Raw genomic sequence first — 20,405 nt, 5'->3', positions numbered from 1 at the left:
AAGTCGTTCTGACAAATGAACCGCCACGAGCAGAGAATTTAACAAAGCCGAGTAAATGGGTGCAGCCTTGGATTATAAACCGCATCATCTGCTCACCGCGCGTTTAAGACTCGCCCAAACCCCAGGACATGTTGAACAAAAGCAAGTCTGAAAATGAAATCAGAACAGGAAATAAATAAACAAACAAAGACCACTAGGATTCTTATTAGAGTTCTTGTTGGAATTAGTGGGCCTCTGGATATGAATTACAAATGAGCTAATCCTATCAAAGTCATGCCATTTCAAAGGCAGGACCTGTATCAGTAATAATAATAGCGCCGGCTAATCAGTAGTACAGACAAACATATAATAGCTTTCACTGAGGCCCTGCTCACCGAGTAGGAGGGGGTGACAGGTTTCAGAGCTGTTTTGACGTGACAATCTATAGTCGCACCAAGGCACACTGACAGCCTCCCTAATGGAGAGCGCATAAAGCAGAAAAAGCAGGGAGGAAAAAGAAAGAGAGAGGCAAAGTACATGGGAGTGAGTGAGCAAGATGCACAGAGACGGTGTTGTGTATGACAGCTATGTTTGAGGCAGGAATATGTTATTTTTTAAGGTATAAATGGCTCCAAAACATTACAAAGAAAGATTGATTTACTGATCCAAGGGGCTGGATGAAAATTGGAACCAAGAACATTTGAAGGTGAAAGAAAGTCTTTTACACCCTGTGACAGAAAAGACTCATAAATGATAGTGCTGTGAGTCTGGGAAAGATGGTAATAACTGTTCCGAAAATGCACAAAACTCTGTGACCAATGATGTGAGTGGGTTGAAATGTACAGGGCCCCTTCAATTATTTGAATACTAAGTCAAGAAAACCTGAGTAATGTGCAAAATAACCTGTCAAATCTGTTTTTTCAGATGCAGCAATCAACACAGATTCACGCTGTTCTAACAGCATGGCAGGCTGTTAACTTGAAAGTCTCTGGATGTGTCTTTTAGGTGGGGCGAGCTATTGTGCTGGTGTCTTTTTGAAAGGGTTGACTTATGTTGATTTAAGAATTATTCTTTTATATTACACATAAAAAGTTTTCACCCTCTTGCACGTTTACCCTTTTATTAATTTCATAAATCAATCATGGTCATTATGATCAGTATTCCTGGCTACCATTACACCATGAAGACAAAAGAACACTCCAAGCAACTAAGAGAAAAGGAAGAAAGTTACCTGCCTGACTGAATTGTACCAGCTGTGAAGTTTGATGGAAGAGGGGCCATGTTATGGGGCTGTTTTTCAGGGTTTGGCCCAGGCCCCCTATCTTCAGTGAAGGCCAATCTTAATGCTTCAACATACCAAGACATTTTGGACAATGCTATCCTTCCAACTTTGTGGTTACAGTTTGGGGAAGGCCCTTTTCTATTCCAAAATGACTGTGCCCCAGTGCACAAAGCAAGGACTATAAAGACATGGTTGGATAAGTTTGGTGTGGAAGAACTTCACTGGCTGGCACAGAGCCCTGACCACAACCCACTAAGCATCTTTGGTATGAACTGGAATGGAGATTTGGAGCCAGGGCCCCCCCATCCAACATCAGTGCCTGACCTCATACATGCTCTACAGAATGAATGAAACTACTGCAGGCAGACAACCTGAGCTGTGCTGACATGCATCATAACCAAATTCCTGATGAGTATTCTTCCAGTTGGTGTTCTGTTTAGACAGAAAGATTCCCAGTTGTTCCCTCTGCCCTGCATCAGTTCTGTACTCTTCCTTTCCACCCCAGCATGGAGCATGGTTGGGTGGTTGGGGCAGCACAGTGGTTGTCCATGAGCTCAATGGTACAGGTAAAACATGTCGGCTGATATGGTTTTTTGTTGGCTGATATGGCTTTTTGTATCACTTTGATGGAAAATAATACTAAAAGCTTCATACTAGAGCCACTTAGCTTTGACTGAAAACTCAAAAAGGCATGCCTCTTACATTTACTTTTTTTTTCCATTTATGATTTAAAGAGTTACAGTCAGTAATTCACAGTGACATTTTTGGTGAAGCATGAATACCAAGAGGAATGATGGAAGCAACAGGGATTAAAGGACACAAAACTGCAGATCAGAACACTTAAAAAGCATAAAAACAAAAAGGCATCTCTTCCAGAGGAGGAAAAGGAGTGGACATTATATGATGTGTGTGGAGATCTCATCAGTCTGTCAGCCGATTGCTCTCTTCAGAAGCTGTGTGACGCGTGTCTCTGTGATTCATGTCTGGAGGAAACATTGGCATCTTTTCCTGTGTGAATGTCAGCTGCTTCTCTGCTGTACAAGCCAAAGCTGGCTCTGTGATTGATGTGAGCCTGTGCTGTGTCCGGCACGAGCACTGAGATTTCTTTTCTGGCTGCAAAGGGTCCAATCAATCAGCTGTGAAAACCTGAGCAATGGTTAAACACGGGAAAAGCATCCTTTGTTTCACAGAGGATCAGTCACAAAGGCTTGACAGATCAGGGTTAAAGCTACATGTGTGTTTGTGTATCTACAAACATTAGCTGTTTATAAGTGCATGAGCGAATGCAAATTTCATAACAGCATCATTCAGCTCATCCTTTTATCACCAATATTGTTTTCAACACTTTATTCGACAATGCATCTTTGAGGCTGAAAATCTTGAGGTATTAAGACTCACTCACTCTCATAAGAGGACTATAATCAAGCACTTAGCCTCTTGATTATTATGTTGTCCTATTACGGACTCTGACAACATTCCTATGAAAACATTGCATTCAGGAAAGTGTCTATCCCATTTCAGTTAGGAACACTCTCATCATACATTCTTACCATTTGCAAAATGGATATACAGTTTTACTTGGGGGGAAGGCTCTGCTCAATAGATGCTCCCTGGGTAAGTCAAGCACCATGCTTTGACTTTCCAGGGAGAGAGCAAAGCTAGAAACTTCCATATAGATAGATACATCTGTGACAATGTGTACTGAATACTATGAATAAAGTTCAAAAGCATAGCGTCATGAATCTGAGTATGATGGTTGTAGCAAGCTATACTATAAAGGAGGAGGCTGGGGTGGAGGAGGTGAAGCTTTGCAATCAGCAGCAGCAGCAGTGTGGTGCATCGACATTAATACACAGACGGATTTGTTAGACTCTGTGATTCATGCTCTGAGTTGAATACATAAATTATGCTCAGTTTGACTGATTTGTTTTATTTCTAAACCCTAAAACTTTCTGTTGAAACCAGCAGTTTTGTAAGTGTCTCTAAAACAGCAAATGGGTTTGGAGTTAGACTACGAACATTGATCTACACTCAGATCTTTTTTAAAACAGCCCAAATTAACACTTACCAAATTTAACTGACATCTTTATTAGAAAATAACCTGCAGATATGGTAGTACAACTACTGTATATTGTTGAAGTGTCTGTCAGTGAAAATCGCCCCTGAAAATGAAACTGTCACTTCTTAATTTCTCTTCCACTTTTGCCATCTTGCAGAGTTCAAAGTGACTGGCCGGCCCTTCATCCATCACACTAACCTTTCTTTAAAACCTTACAAAAAAGAAACACATTTTACCTGCCTCGAGAAGGGGAAATTTACATTGAAGCTCTTCAGCTCTGAGTGTGCAGCCAGCCACATCACAGAGAAATCCGACATGGCCTAATTGTGTCAAATCTATTTTAACCCAGCCTCTTTTTCTCATGATGGCTTCACTGCTTCACAGGCTCATGGTCACTGCACCCATCCTTCACCTCGACTGATGAAAGTTGGCACTGCATCGCTGATATTACATCAGTGCTCTCAGCGTGAGACGCCTGCACCTTCATGCTTTTAGTGAGTCGTTGGCCTCCTGCTTTTCTGTGCCTCTGCTGCTCTGCCATTTCAGCCCATCAGTGTTGAACAGCTTCAGACAAACGCACTTTGAATCCACAGTTTTAAGAATGACGCAGAAACAAAATGGTTTGGAATATGTCAAATAAATATCCAAATGAAGAGGTCGCACAGAAGATTGGCATCTCTCTTGGAACATCCAGCGAAAGAGGGAAAATGGAGGTCATCTTGTCAGTGACTAAATGCCATGAAAATGTCAGCACCATGTCCCTGCCTCCCAAAGGTCTTCTCTAACAAAGGCCTTTTGCTCATTCTGATGTTTCTGAGCAATGACAGGCTGTTTACAGTTAAAGAAATTCCCTGAAACCTAATAAGATTTTAGATAATCAGATAGAGGATGGCTCCAACCTGCTCAAAGAAAAACTTTTGCTCTGTGCTCCACAATAAGACATTAGTAACATACTAATCTCAAGGCTTAATTATGATTCTCAAGGTTTCAACAGCATCCTGAGGATTTTAAGCGCTGCAGTCGCTGGGTCTGTGTATTTATAGCGTTTCTGAGGGCACCTGCTACATTTAAGTGCACATAATTCCAGTTTAAATCCTCTTCAGCAGGGGTGCTTCACATTTGACTAGTGCAAAATTTTCAAAAGGCTTTTCTAAAAACTTAATCTGTAAATTGATGAAGAAAAACAGAGTCTGCACCTTACAGAGCCTCCTTGAAGACCTGCACCCTGACTACCACAGAAGCTGCAGAAAGCATGAAATGAACATTGCTTTATGGATGCCAGGGCACTTTGGCAGAAAGCGACTGATGTTTGGCCAAACATTTAATGTGAGGAAAGATTCTTCAGCCTGTGAAACTATCCACAGACAAAAAAACAGAGAGAAAGTTCAATTCAGTCGCCCAATTTTCATGCTGCTTCAAGCTCAACTGAAGCAGTTGATATGCTCTTTCCCCCTTACTAGACAGTAAATTTAATTCTTAATCTGTAATTGTTTTAACATGAGTCTGACGCTGAGAAATACATTTTCTATTTAATCTAAAGTCCTGTCACTGAATATTTTGAGCTCATCTACAGCTGTGAAAGCCAATAGGGACTGTTTGACAGAGATATAACAGGTTACTGGAACATTGTTACTTTAATGTGGATAATTACATCTAAGAATCTTTTAATACATAAAGAAAGACCAGTGACGACAAATCCATAATACTACTTCCAAGTTAAAAAAAGTTAAAATCACATACATATTCAGTAGGTGCATATTAAATATACATATATATATATTGTGAGGTGGCAACAAGCGAGCCCAACACATATTAATACATATGTCACTTGGCATCCAAGGTTAAGCTGGACAGCATTGCTTCTATCTGGGCCTTTTCAACCCTGGTAATATGCCAGGAGGCCTTTGGGACATCCACAGCCTTTTGTCGTGGCTAGTGGTTTTGCAAACTTACTAGCCACTCGTCATTTAAACTAGCCACAGTTTTGGTGTTTGGAAACAATGACAAATCTCCACCAGAGAATGTTGAGTGTCAAACTTCTCCTCCCCTCTGTTTAAACTTAATGGTGGAAATGTCTTTATATGTGTGAAATAAGGCTCTGAAATGGATTAAATTAAATGTTTAAGTAACAGATGACTTACATTTGGTGCGTGAAGCTCACATTTGGAAAACAAACAACTGTACTGCCTGTTGTTCAACATAAGAAGCAAAAAAAAAAAAAAACGCTGTTCAGTTGAATTCTCTTTGACTCCTAAGTGTCAGTTACAGACTTTTATCCTCCTGCTTCTGTTTCTCATTGCCTCAGTGAACTTATTTAAAGTTCCAGAATTTCTATCGTCTTTTATATTCATGAATAATCAATATAGAGCAAGTCTGTAATATAGCCGTGTCAACTGTTTAAATAACATTTAAATAAGGCCCGCATTTGCAGAGTTTTTATCGTATAGGTCGCCCTCGACAAACAAAGATTACAAAGGGATTATTAAGCCAACAATATTTAGACACACTACACACCCTGGCTGCATGAATGACAGAGACACACAGCTGGAGTGCACACAAAAATGGAATGGCGCTGACATGCTAATCATGAGTGGTCAGGGAGGAGTTTTAAAGCAGAAGGAGAAAGCTCATGTCTGAGTTTATCTTCCAACATTCTGAAACATTTTCCCTAAACAGATAGAAGCCTTCAGTCTGCATTAGCAACATCAGCGCGCATTTGTGTCAGTATGTGTGTGAGTGTCACGTTTGTATTTGTCATTGTTATGCAGCATGAAAACTGGTCACCAACGGATGAAGAGACCAGCCACTTTTCAGTTGTTTTAGGGAAATTTAAGCCTTGTATGTGCTAAACAACCTCACTACAACAAGCATCTAAATTGGGTGTCCAAACTTTTTCCACTGAGGACCATATACAAAAATAAATAAGGATGGTGGGACCACTTTCAGAAACCTCACCTTGAGGATATTAAAGTTAGTAAAACCAATATATAGAAGGATAAGAAATGTTTAGTGATTGAATGCTGAGATGTCTTGTTAATGGCTTACAAGGCAAATAGCCAAACATTTTAAGGATTTCGACAGGGTGGTTGGCCCCGGCTACCACTGGCCCCGCCTCTAAAATGCTATTGGTTTTGTTACTTGTTGCTGCAATTAATAATGGCATTAAAAATCACCATATGTATGAATGGTTGGTGTAGTTTAAGCTGAAAAAACAGAAAGACTTCATCCTCATTCTATACCTTAAATTTTTAATTTTGTGCAAAGAATTGAAGGTTTGGGTCTGAACTACATTTAATATTGGTATTGCAGTATATGTAGTTGTTTAAAAAACAACTTTTATGGTGAGGTAACACTGTTCAAGTTTTACACCCTACTGATTCCTGTCACCATTCCTGCTTTCCACCACTCAGCGGCTAAAACTGTAGTGTCTTGAGCTGCCTATGACGTCACTTGCATACCCTCTTATATCTTTAAATAGGATATTTATCTGGATTTGTGCAGGAGCTGTGGCTTATTATGAAGTATCGATGTGGGTTTGACTAAAAATAATACAAAACCTCTTGGCTCTAGCTGGCTGTGTGAAACATAAATATGGCCTACTTTAGACTGAGTAGTATCTAATTGTGATACTGTGTCACATTCACTCTCTTTAGGTTATATCTGCAGTAAAAGTTCAGTAAAACACATTCTTTGTATTCGCTTATCAAGAACCTTCCATTTCTTACCATATGAAAAGACTCCACTGATGTAAAGAAATAATCCCACCTTATGTAGATAAAATGTGCCCAATTTCCACATTTTATTATCCCATTAGAAAAGAGGATAAAATGAATCCAATATTACGCCAGGTCTTGCAAACTAAGCAGATATCCCCTCCCTGCTTCAAATGTAGAAATCTAACAGTAGCTTGTAGATGGTGGCTGGATGAGCGTACAGTAGACGATAGTAACATACAGTCATATCACAGTGGGCACAGAGATATGCTATATAAGGGCCTAAAATGCAGGGCAAACTCACTGAACCATAGTCCTCTTTCTATGTGTGCAGACAAAAGAGCGTGAATATGTAGATTAAAGATTATGGCGCCTGTGAAGAAGCAGCTGATATGCTAAATTCTTCAAAGCTGTCACAAGTAATTTGGTCCCTCATATCGCCCTGTCCTATTTTCTGTCTAAGTCCAGTTCCAGGTCAGTGGTCACAAGTCACACCTAATTCAGGTCATCTTCATATCTCATAATTATTTTTTGTGCTGTTTGCTGCAATCGCTCTAATATTTGAAATGTCTACAGAACAATGATTGTTCTGTATAAAAACTGTTTGTTCTGAAAATTGTTCTGATTAAAAAAGAAGCCATAGAAAGACTTCGGCAACTTGATTTACTGTAAGAAGAAAACACAATCATATGAGCTCGTATAATGTCATAAATAACTGTAAATCATTAAATATTCACAGTTCACATCATTTAAAATTCATGATTTTCAAGCTGCATTGATGTTATGATGCTATATTTTCCACAGTTACAACTCTTGCTTTCTTCATATGCTGTCTTGGTATTTAAAGCTCTTATGCTTTCTTATTATGTTATTTATTCCATTAGACAATTAAATTGCAACCCTGAAATCTGACTTTGGTGGAAAACCTTCCAGTTATAATTTTTATTTATTTCTATCATCCTGTGCAAAGAAAATCTTTTATTGTGTGCTTTGAGTTGAATTGAAGAGTCATATTTTGTGTGCTTTAATGGCATATAAATATTCAGATTAAATAAATACTCCTACTGTGAGCATGCATATGTGAATTAATATCTTAGACTTCAGATCTATCGAGATTACCCAAATATTAGCTTTGCAAACACACCCTGCTTTGATTTCTGGGGGTATTATTACTCATCTAAATAAATCAATCTTGCTTTAACCCATTTGATCTCAAACAAACCAGCAGAAATTAATAACAATAAAAGAGAAAAAGACAGAAACTGATGATGCACTAGGTTTGCATTCAGTTGCAGTGCCTGCACAGGATGTAAAGTGACATTTTAATTATATCACTGATGAAGATAAATCAGGTTCTCATTTGCTGTTGTCCTCTGTGGTCTTGCTTTTGTAACAGAATTCTGGTTTCAGTCTCTTGTTTTTCATAACAAGAGGCAGAATTTCAGAATATATAATGGTCACGTTAAGGAAGATTTTGTGTGATAATTCAAAGAAATTGCCTTAATGGAGTGGAGGTGGGCTCAAAACACAGTTAATGCATTCCTCAGGGAGTAGAGATAATGTATATTAAGATAGATGCACATGATCTGCATTTAACCCTCAAAGCTCATGTGGCATGGATCCGTGTTGCATGCACACCCCTTTGCAAATTGCTTGGTGACTTTTGAACTGTAAGTAGTAGGCACTAACTTGTTTTTTTTTTTTTTTTTCTGTTGTGCCTTTCTAATTATGTTCTCCATGCATTTGTAGCTCTTACAGAACCTTTTCTAGTTAGACTGGAGTTTGCCTGACTTTTTTTAGGAGTCTCTGCGGACGGTGTTGTTGCATACAGCAAGAAGTGACATCGTTTCTAAAAACTGTACTAACTTTTGAACCATTAGTCATAGACACTTACTCTGTTCTATCTCTGAAAGCCAACCTTTTTGTTGTTCGTTTGCTACCCTTGATTTCTTCGGAGCCCTAAAGGATGCCACTCTAGGGAGCCCCCAATGTTGCTGACTTTTCAGAATCTTTAAAGATTAAATCCCCACCGTTAGATCTGAAAATAAGCATCTTTTTACCCATTTTTAATCGACCAATTGAAATCTGTACTTAATCTCTACTGCTTTGAAGAATGGCACAAATTAACCTAACTGCAAAAAAGCACAGGGACTTTTTTGTATATATATACTGTAGATGTTTTGAAAACCATTAGTCAAATAATGTTTAGTTTTTTCAGACGAGACATGAATAATAATAGTAATTACACCCTCCATTTCTTTATTTTTTTTTGTCTGAAACCTATTTATATAATTAGTGCTTTTGACCAATTCATATCCTGATCTTGACATTCAGTTACATAAGTGTTTAAACTATATCTTTTGGGTTAAAAATATGTATAGCAGCTGTCCCACAGAAGTTGAAACCGACTGTTGCAAATGAATTTTTCTTTTACCTTAGCTGGTGGCATTAGCATGCCTGAGTAACTCTGATGACCACTCAACAGTCACAGAATTACTCATTTGAAAACCTCATATACATATTTGCACTAATTAATCAATTCACTGGACTTATTACTAAATAAATCTATTTGCCGTACTTGTATGTTGTTAGTACCTGATCTAGTCACTGTAACTCAAACACTTTTAGTTTGCTTTTTGTGGTAAAATGACTCACCTCATGCACATTTGCACCATCCAGCTATCTTAGATTATCTCATCTACTTCATGTAAATCTGCCCACATCCTTACATATGTTATACTTCTGATAGAGTCTGGTCAGCATTCTTGCACCCTTTGCACATTCTGCACCATCAACTTCATTATGTGGGCATTTAGAAAATTTACTTAGCAATAAGCGATCAAGCTGAAGAAGTCACTGGACTGAATAAGGCTGTTGGATTCTAAAAACAATCTGAAAACTCAGCACCAGACATACTGGGCGTTTCCCTTACAATGCACTACTGTGGCAGATTCAAATGTAGTCACTTTATGGACTGTATTACCAATAATATAATTGTGGGAGTGCTGCTGACCAGGCATGATCAGTGAGACGATAGAGGAATTAAAGACTTGGATAAAGAAGGCTGGGAGGGGGGACGGCTAAGATTGTAAAACTGAAAATGCCCCATCTTTCTATCCCTGACTCTCTCTCTCTCTCTAACACACATGCTCACATATGCACACAAATGCAGGGAAATCACGTTACCAAGCATAAAAATGTCCCACCTGCTGAAGTTGGTTCCTCACCATCTGCTTCTGTTGAGACATAGAGGAGGACAAGAGAGAGAGGAGGGAGGGAGAAACATTATATTAGCTTTATGCCACAGTATTCAGTGCTGCAGCTGCATGTAACACTGCTGATTCAACTGGATTCTTAATCACACTGTGCACAGACGTGCAACATTTAACATGTTATCCACACATTAATCCCCCCACACCTGCTACCTGTAGGGAGGTGCATCCTGCTGTCTGAATACACCACACTGTTTCCATGAAGCGTGACCTGGCACTGTGTCACAGCCCATCCCCCATTTATACTCTGGAACGGTGCTTTGTCTTGGTCAGTGGCCTCAGACTAATACGTGTTCATCATTCTGGACCAGAGTAGGATTAGACCCCGTGGCATACATACTTGTTTGCTGCATCCCTGCTTCCTATAAGCCTCCAGCCTCGCTATGTTGGAGATTTGGCATGTCTGCCATCATCTCCACAAAACTAACTCCATCTTCAGTTGTGAAATAGCTCTAAAATGTGGCCTGAAGCTGGGACAGCTAAGGAAGCAGCTTTGGAGGAGCATGGCTGAAGGTATTAGATGGATGGGAGGACGAATGAAATCGACATTATTGCAGGGGAGGATCAGTAATGTGTTACATTTGGAGCACTCATTGGATGGACGGATGAAGAAACATCAATGTGTTGGGATTTGGTGCTCTGATATCCACATTAAATATGCATGTCTGTTATTTCTCAATAGCTAATGATACTGCCTAGCAGAGAGGCGGCTTAATTAAAGTATGATTTACTGTCATGTACATGTTTTCTCTCTCAGCTTTGAATACTAATTCCACATTAGCATATGCAGAGGGTTAAGGCCACATAGATCATGAGGCAGACAGTTATGGGTGCAGATCAATCGTAGAGAACTAATCAAGTCTATGTTCAAACCTTACAAATAGAAATATACACAGAGAAGAGTTTTCCCTTACTTCACAAGCCAGAAAGCTGATTTCTGTCAGTCTCCCCCCGTGGAAATAAAATCACTCCACAAAGTGCTCTCAGAGGGTTTTAAAAACTTTTATACTGCCAATCTAATTTAATGTGGTGCTTTAATTCTGGGGGGTCTGTGTTCATGTTTGGCGAGAAAAGCTGAGCTGACTGTTTTGACAAAGAAAGGAAACCTTTAAAACAAATGATATCCACTCAGACAGCAGCCATGAGTCTCTTCTCAGCAGCCGCAAACTGAAGGGGAGAAAGATTCGCCAAGACACCATTGTGATGAACAGACAGCATTAAAGAGTGAACCGCAGACGTGCTTTAAAAGTGAGAGAAAGCTCAAACTGAAGTCACAGGCAGCCAAAGCCAAGCTCCTTCCCAACCTCTCATCTGTCTGCCAGTGGAAGCTCTCCTTTGTGATTTCCCATGCACATGAGGCCAGTGTGTAATCCCGAAACCAAGCACATTCCACGCTTCGCTTACTCGACTGCGGTTTTTCCTCCTGCCATTTCCTCTCCTCGCTTACCATAGGGGTCAAGCCGCACACATGCTAGCCCACAGACACGTACTGTATACAGAGTTCACACACAATTACACACCCACAAAGAAGAAAAACACATCAACAAGCGCCCCTCAGGGCAGACAACCATTCACACCCACGCACAAGTACACATGGAAAAGATTGAAATACATGAAAGGATGATTTTTTTGTTTGTTTATCCAAGTATTAAAGTGGAAAATGGTATAAGAGCATAAAATACTGACTCTCAGTTAAAAACATATTGGGCTGGGGGTCATCGATTGTTGGTCTTTGCTGTAGTTTGGTCAGCTACATGCATTTTGCATCAATACTTCCCATGAAAACAAACGTCACAGCTTTATTTTTGATACTGAATCACTTCATTTATGAATGTTTGTTTCAGCTGAAACAGTGAAACTTCACACTTGTTAGCACCTTCTTGGAAGCACTTACTATGTAAATGTCTCAGTGGTACACAGTTGGAGTAAACTGGCTTAATCTCCTACACATGCATGCCATGAGTAGGAGGTAATCTGTGGTGCTAGCACGACTCAATAAAACATTTTAAGGATCTGTGGTTACACATTTCGTACAAGTGCAGTTGAGAGATTTTGGAAAATTTGTGTTGTTTTTTTATAAGTGAAGAAAGACAAGTTCATGTGATGTTCCTAAAAGAAATATCTTAGGACAGCCAGAGTGGGTGCTCGGGTTAAAAGGGTGTGTAGAAGTTCATATCCTATCTTGTTGTGGCCACTTTATTTTAATCTGAACCACAACATTTTTATTTCCCTTTACTTAAACAGAAATGTTCCGATTTGGGGCAGGGATCTAGTTTTAACAGGCTCTTTTTGGAAAATACACATATGTGACTGTTTAGTTGTAGAGATATAAAGACTTCTACAAAATCCTTAAGTGGACAAACATCTACAATTCATTTTACTCCACTTTCTCAAGATAATGAGGTATTTCTGGTTTGATGACTTATTGACACTGCAGACTAGCAGCATTTTCCTACAGGATTGTCCTGTATTATGCCGCATTCATTTTACCCTCTGCCTTTACAAGCCTTCCAGAGCTGTCTGCAGAGAAGCATCCCCACAGCATGATGCTGCCACCACCATGCTTCACAGTGGGGATGGTGTGTCTGTGGTGAATATAGCGTCTTGTCTGATGACCGAAAGCACCGTTTTGGTCTCATCAGACCAAAGAACTTTCTTCCACTTGACCACATGCCTTTTGGCTAACTGTATAGTCAAGATTTAATATGAGTTTTCTTCAGTAGTGGCTTTCTCTTTGCTACTCTCTCACAAAGGTCTGACCGGTGGAGAACCTGGGCAACAGTTGCTGTGTGCAGAGTCTCTCATGTCTGCTATTCTGCTAGTCATAGGTGTCTTGGTTGCTTCTCTCACTAGTCTCCTTCTTGCATGGTCTCTCAGCTTGTGATGACGGCCTGATCTAGGCAGATTAACAAGTGTGTCATATAGGGGTGTAAAGGTACATGTACAAGTAGCCGTATTGATTCAGTACGGGCCTCTGGGTACAGTACAGACGTGTACCGAATGGATACATGTGGAACGAAGCTCATACACGGACGGAAAACCAAAGAACAACTCACTGTCACTGTCCTGGCAACAGCACAACCACAGCAAACAGCAGCAACAGCCTGAATATTCACAGATAAAAGTGTCTTGTTTAGGAACACTTTGTTTCCGGGTAAAATACAACAGTGGACAAACCCAACAGTAGCGCTGACATTATTCATCAGCTGTGTCGCTGACAGCACGTCCTTCAGCGAAACAATCAAAGCATTTGAAAAGGCACCACTCAAACAAGAACTTCACTGTAACAGGGAGAAACAATAAAAAGTCTCATTGGCCGGTTATGAATTTCCCATAATTTTAGATCTTTGTATTATAACAATGGTGCTCTGGTTTTGTAAATCAAATTAATTCTACCTTCAACTATCAACTTTGGAGAAGGGGGAGAGGGGACTCCGTCATGTCTGCAGCTGGATCATAGGTAAAGTTATCCTCAGATTTCACACGGCTCTAACCTCTTTATCTGCCAAGATGGGCTGTGAAAGTTCTCCATGACTTTGTAGTAGGTCTCATTGGTTAAAAAAGTAATCCAGTGCGTAAGACCTTGTTGAAATTGGCAGGATATAAGCTAATTATCATACTTAACAAGCTAACTTACGGTTGTATGAGAAGGTGTTCAAGTTGGCTGATAAATTTTAGTGTTTAAAGAATGGGTATAAATAGGTCAATATATCAATGAGAATAACCTAGTAATTCAAAAATGTATTTATTTAATAATATTTTTATTAATTGAAGACCTTTTGGAAGGAGGCTGCAGCATTATTAATAATTTAAAATGTAATTTATTCAGCCTATTATTTTTTATACAATTTAATACACTTAAAAAAAATCTGTTATTTATTTGCTTTAACTGCATACCGAATCGTGACTTCAAAACCAAGGTACGTACTGAACTGAAATTTGTTCATATCGTTAAACCCCCGGTGCCATATTCCTTCCATTTCTTGATGATGGATTTAATTGAACACTGGGGAATGTCCATTGCCTTGGAAAGTGTTGGTACCCATCACCTTGACTCATGGTTTTTAATAACCTTTTCCCTAAAATAATTGGAGTATTCTTTTGTCTTCATGGTGTAATGGTAGCCATGAATACTGACTAACCAGTGACTGGACCTTCCAGAAACAGGTGTCTTTATACTACAACCACTTGAGGCGCATTCGCTGCACTCAGATGATTCCCATTTCACTAATGGTGAGACTACTAGCACCAGTTGGCTGGACCTGGTGATTATTAAGCAGCCACTTATGTTTTGTTTAATTGACAATATTTTGAAGAAATTTGTTTTCACTTGAAATTTAATAGACTTTTTTGTAATAAAAAAAATATATATATATATATATATATATACCGACCATAATTGATGTCTAAAATCACGTGTCGAAAAGTCTCTTTATAAATAGGCTTTGTGTGATTTGCTCCATTTCTTTGTTCTCTTACATATTTTTTTTACCACCCGAGGTCCAAACAGCACCATTTTTCATTAAATAAATCCGACTGGTTTAATAATACCTGAAATATGGGTCACATTTAGTGAGTTGGTGATGGGTCCTGGGGCTAGACCAGTTGAAAACCACTGACCCTAAACCATTTCAAATAGATTAAAAATACCTGTTCTTTTCATTATGTCCCACAAACATACATCTTTCTTTTCACTCCCTGTTAAATTGATCAGCTATTCAACCCTCGTGTTATTTCTCCCAGAGACACCTCTACAAACACATCTATATTGAATCCTGAAACAATCCTGAATCCCCTGCTGTGATTGCGACATACTGTTTCTCAGAAAGTGTTTTGACTTTACAGATCGAGCATACAGTGAAGTGAAATGTCTGTCATCAAAAGTTAAAAAGAAACATATTCAAGCATTTAAACTGAAATCATACATCTCTTCATTGAACTATTGTTTCACCTTTATGTAACTGATTTCTTAACAATCACCATCCACATGAAGGCATCGTCAGACTGATCAACAAACTTTTAAGACATGGAAGGTTCTGGAGATGTCTTATTTAAACTGTAGCTCCTGCTGTCCATGATGAGTCTCCTTCCTCTGATATACACTGCTGGTTTAATCTGACAGACAGCCAGGAGGCAGTAATAACCAACCATAATCTGAATGGGAAGCAGGCAGCTTGTCCAGCACAGGGCTGATATGACCTCAAGGTGTTTATACGAGATAGAGGGCCTGGAGCACAGGACCAACTAGTACAAAACTGTTAAAACCACACACAGAGTACACACATGCAGGAGGAAGGAAGGAGCACGTGTGTATTCAAAGTCACATAGAGACATTACATATAGATTAAGATGGAGGAATACTGTAAGCCTTATTATTATTGCAGTTGTTTTTAACTTTCTTTGAACACGCAATGGATCCACATAAAAATTAAAGGCCAATAAGGTAACTATGGAGTTTGTTAGTGAGGTTGACTAGGCGTGCTGTGTAACATCAATGACCTGTTTTATATGCACATACTTATTCCCATTCACTTGACATTAATTGCGCAAAACTAAAAGCTAAGTAAGGAATTATATATTTTTTTAAAAAGCAGTCATTACTAATAAACTACATTCTGTCTTCTCAGTGACCTTGGGCTTCATTCAGAAGAAATAATTTCACACAACCATGATAAACAAAAAAACAGCTCTGTTTACACAGATTTTCTGCCAACAATTATAACAGGATATTACAGTGTAAAAGTGAGTCTTCACACACAAACAAGTCCATTCATTTAATCTTCCTGGATGGGGGAACACCATTCTGAATCAAGATTTCTGTAATAGATTTTTGAAGCAGCATGCTGAATTTAGTCCTTTAAATAAGACTGCACCTGTAGCTGTAATAAAAGGAATAAGATGTTTTTGCTTCTATCCACATGAATGTGACGAACAGAGGCCAGAATTCATAGAATTCATTCATTCAATACATGTGCAAGTATGTAGTGTATAAACATGTGTATTTTGATCATTTTCCAGTATACTGTTTAGAATTCCGTTGCTGACAATGTCATCAAAAAGTTATAAAGACATCGCAATCAAGATGCTAAATCCATTAGCCCAGCAATGACCATTTATTTTGCGTATAGGTTTCAGACTTAAAAGAAACTATGGGATAATAATGCCCTGGCTGCTTCTGCTTTACATCAGTGCAGCACAGTCAGGATACTGATGTTTCATAATGTGAATCTCACAAGATTGTTTTGTCAGATTTCTTTGTTTTTCATTACTTAGTCCATAAACATCGGCTCCTGTGCACCACTTGTACACAAAAGAGCATTTCTCCATCTCTCTGTGCTCCATCATAGTTTGTATCGTCATATGTTTGAACAGCTAATGAAACTACTCTGTTATTTGCATATGAAGGGAGAATCTATTACAAAAGTTAAATAGAGATGCATGTGGAGACTCATGATCCAGCCAGGTGTGTGCCTGTTGTATTATTTGAGACTCTTGAGTAGTAATTTCCCTTAAAATGCACATCTCTAATCCAACCAATGGCCAATAATAGGGGCAAGCTGTTCAAGCAATGAACCAAAGACAGCCGGCTTAGTAATGAAATACAACTCACAAACACACCTCCAATTAGTTTAATCAGCAGGGGGCAGATAATAGGCAGTGATCAAAGACAGATTTGCTCAGCCAAGTCTGTAATAACAAATTTACTCAAACCCAAAATTTAATCTCATATTTTAATGGAAAGAGAAAATAATGAGACACATCTCAGTGCGACAATGACATGTCACACACTGAGCTGTAATGTGCTCGTTTCAGACCTCATGAATTGCAAGACTTGTAATAATGTTACACCAATAAGAGATTAACTGAATAGATGGTCAATGAGATGTTTGTATGAGGAGTCAAAGGGAAAACGGTTCACCTGGAGTGAATAAGAGTGTGAGATGTATTTGGATCAACTTTGATAGACCTTGTGATCTTAGTATCACAGGCTGAAGGCCACAGAGACATAGAAACACTGAGGTAAATGAGAAAAAAGACTGGATAAGGCTACAGATCTATTAGTTCATGACCTAAACTGATGAGAATAAATACTCCATTGGTATGGGAAACAGATGAAGCAGAAGATTGCTCTTACATAAGACTTTCTGTGTAAGACTTCAACAGTAAAGTGTTTCATCTTTTCTGTGGTTGTTCAGTTTTATTTCTTTAATGTGGCCAAGTCAATTTAAACAAGCAAATCTGAGCTGCAATTAAATTCCTGACAGCTGTGAGAGTGGCAGTAAATAAAAGTGTGAGTGATTTTCTCAACAGTGGAAACAGACAATCACATGCCATTTTTTTTTTCTCTCTGAATCACTCATCGAGGTGCCAAAAGGTTTGAAGAATGCAGATTTAATAGCATACTTGATCAAATACCAAGATGGCTGTTGGGTTAAGAGGTTAGATGAAGTGGAAAGAATGAGAAAAGCAAAGAGAGTAATTTGAACAACTGCAGTTCCACTGCATTGTTTGGTATTGTATATTGACAACAAAGCCTTGTATTCTTACTGACATTTGTAATTGTGTAGGTGAAATATAGTCCATGTATGAGTGAAATTATTATGCTTGATGTGGCTATTATAAAGCAGAAAATATGTCATTCAAAATTATGTTTAATGTGCATTTAAAATAATGAGATAAAGACATCTGTAATACGTTGTGTGGGACAATGTTGCAAATAGTACAATGAAATGTTTCTATTATTTCTCAGTTTCGGCATTGATCCTACAAACCTGAGGCTAAAACATCTTCACTCTCACCCATCAAAGGGAAACACCATATACATACTAAACTGACAGCAAAACTAAATGACTGTTCTGTAAAGGAGCGATGGGTGGTAAACCAGTATCAATGCCATCACCGGTATAACTTCCGAGAGGATCTCGCTGTAGACCTCTATAGTGGGGCAATCTTGATTGTGGGGTAGGAAGTGACGTAAATTACCGAAGCTAGAACCAGAATGGTGTACTGAATGACATATATTTTCTGCTCACTGTCAGTGGTTACAGTCAGTGGCTAGTTTTCACAACAGCAGCATTTTATGAGTAAAAATAATTTACTAGGAAACCCAAAGAATGTTAGGGACCCGAGCCCTAAAGGTTAGGGTTAGGGTAAGAGGGAGGAAGATAAATTAAATTTAACACACCAAAAACTAAGGAAAATACAAAGAGGGTTAGGGTTAGGCATCCGAACCCTAAAGGCTAGGGTTAGGGAAAGGGGGAGGAGGATTTAAATAACCATGACACAAGCAAACAAACAAAGGAAAAACCCAACAAGGGTTATTACATCACTTCTCGCCCCATGGTTGAGGTCACCCCCATTACAGAGGTCTGCCGCGAGATGCCTCTAAAAACTTCTTCCATGGAGTGGGAGTTGTCACCAGTTTAAATGCATGCATTATTTTGTAGTGTACATGCATGGTATAACCAATGTCACTGATAGCATACCAAAGAGGTCTGTGACAGACAACAGCTCAGTCTGAGTCCTGTCATCATCACTCCGACACTCAAGAGCAGCCAGGTAACAAGCCAAACATGTCAGTGTAACTAATAAGGTAGAACGTGTTCTCTCTAAGCTTCATGTGTATATAGAAGGCAACATACAGCAAGTGCTCTCACTTTCTGTAGGCTTGACTGGGGATTTAAGACAAGCTGTGAGCTACAATGGATTGACTAAGTTTGTTTTCAACCAAACACTGCAGCGATTCCAATAAAAACAGCTGGTTTAAAGGTGTGTTTTAGCTGATGACTTGTTTGTTTTAAGCCCATGAGACAAGCTGTTGTGTTAAACATGGTGTGAAAAGTAGCTGTAAACACAATAGCTCCGTACACTCATCAACACTAAAAGTCTGTGCTTGTTATTTTGCTTGAGTACTTCTATTGTGAACGTCCCAATAAGGAAATGTAGTGCTGTCAGTAGCACCTTGACACACCTCAACAGGAGAGAGAAATGAAGCTTAAAACTACATGTGCAGTTAAAAAGAACTGAACACAGGTAGGCGTAAAAATCAGTTTTCTGTGATTTACCCTCAGACATGAGATGAGTAACACCTGAATATGCATTAAATGTGTTTTTGTTTTAAGTTTGTAATATTGCAGTTCGACACCGTTACTAGAGAGGGCAAACAATTCCATGATACACGTTTAAGACCATACCTCCCACTCATACTGTAGAGTTTAACCCTTGGGTATTTGCACACTAGAGGAAATTTGTTTAAATGTGTATGGTATTTTTAAGAAAAGACTCATCAGGTGCCTTTCATATGAGGAGATAACTTTATCTGATAAAGAAACAGATCTTTTGTGACTGTTTCTTTTTACTCTAATCATACCAGCAAAAAGTGGAATTGAAACAGGAGGAGTCTCCTTGCAAATGACTACAATGTGTCTGCCTTATCAGCCAAAGACCTACCCTGATCCTATTTATACAATCTATGCATAACTCTGTACCTTGTGATCATCAGAACAAATGAGTAATAAAACATCCTCCAACTCACAAGCAATAAACAGTGTGTGCCAATAAAGACATGACCTGTTCTGACTGAGTTCAGTTTTTGGACCAGGCGGTGAACACATTAATTAATGTAAAAATGTGCATTTTAGCAGTGGTGCTAATGGGACTTCAAGGACTATTGAAGAAGGAGGAACTGCAGTTTATTGAACTTTCACACTGGTTTCCATTTTTAACATTAGAGCTTTCCAATTTACAATCAAGGATTTCCAAGGCTTTTTTTCCACGTATTGCCACTGATTTTAGTCACAAAAAGCAAGAAATAAAGTTGAAGATGAGAAACCACTTCATAGAGCGGATTTTAAACCACACTGCACTTGCTTTTAGATGCCTTTTTAAAGACATTAAACAAATCAAATCATTGTCAGATGATGGCTAATATGTTCCAAATCACATTAGAGCTGATGGACTTTCCTTTTTGTTCCCAAAAGAGTTTTGCAAAACATCCAGTCAATAATGAACAATACCACTCAGATCAAAACAAGAATGCTTTGAATGACAAGAACATGTGACATGCATGCAGATTGTACATTCATGTGTAGAATATGTTA

The 20,405-nt window shown here is 38.8% G+C and overlaps 1 protein-coding gene across 2 annotated transcripts in view; it reads right to left on the bottom strand.

Moving 5' to 3' along the window:
• Positions 1–20,405, bottom strand: part of edil3a (EGF-like repeats and discoidin I-like domains 3a) — a 197,711-nt gene that overhangs the window by 138,621 nt on the left and 38,685 nt on the right. The window contains exon 2 of one of the 2 annotated variants that reach the window (XM_041788413.1): positions 10,240–10,269. In XM_041788413.1, the coding sequence (XP_041644347.1) occupies positions 10,240–10,269 (30 nt within the window). The remainder of the gene's footprint in view (positions 1–10,239; positions 10,270–20,405) is intronic. The other variant, XM_041788414.1, reaches the window with a different exon arrangement.

This window comes from Cheilinus undulatus, linkage group 5 (genome assembly GCF_018320785.1).
Source record: "Cheilinus undulatus linkage group 5, ASM1832078v1, whole genome shotgun sequence".
NCBI classification, from domain to species: domain Eukaryota; kingdom Metazoa; phylum Chordata; class Actinopteri; order Labriformes; family Labridae; genus Cheilinus; species Cheilinus undulatus.
This window is presented reverse-complemented; position numbering and strand designations above follow the sequence as displayed.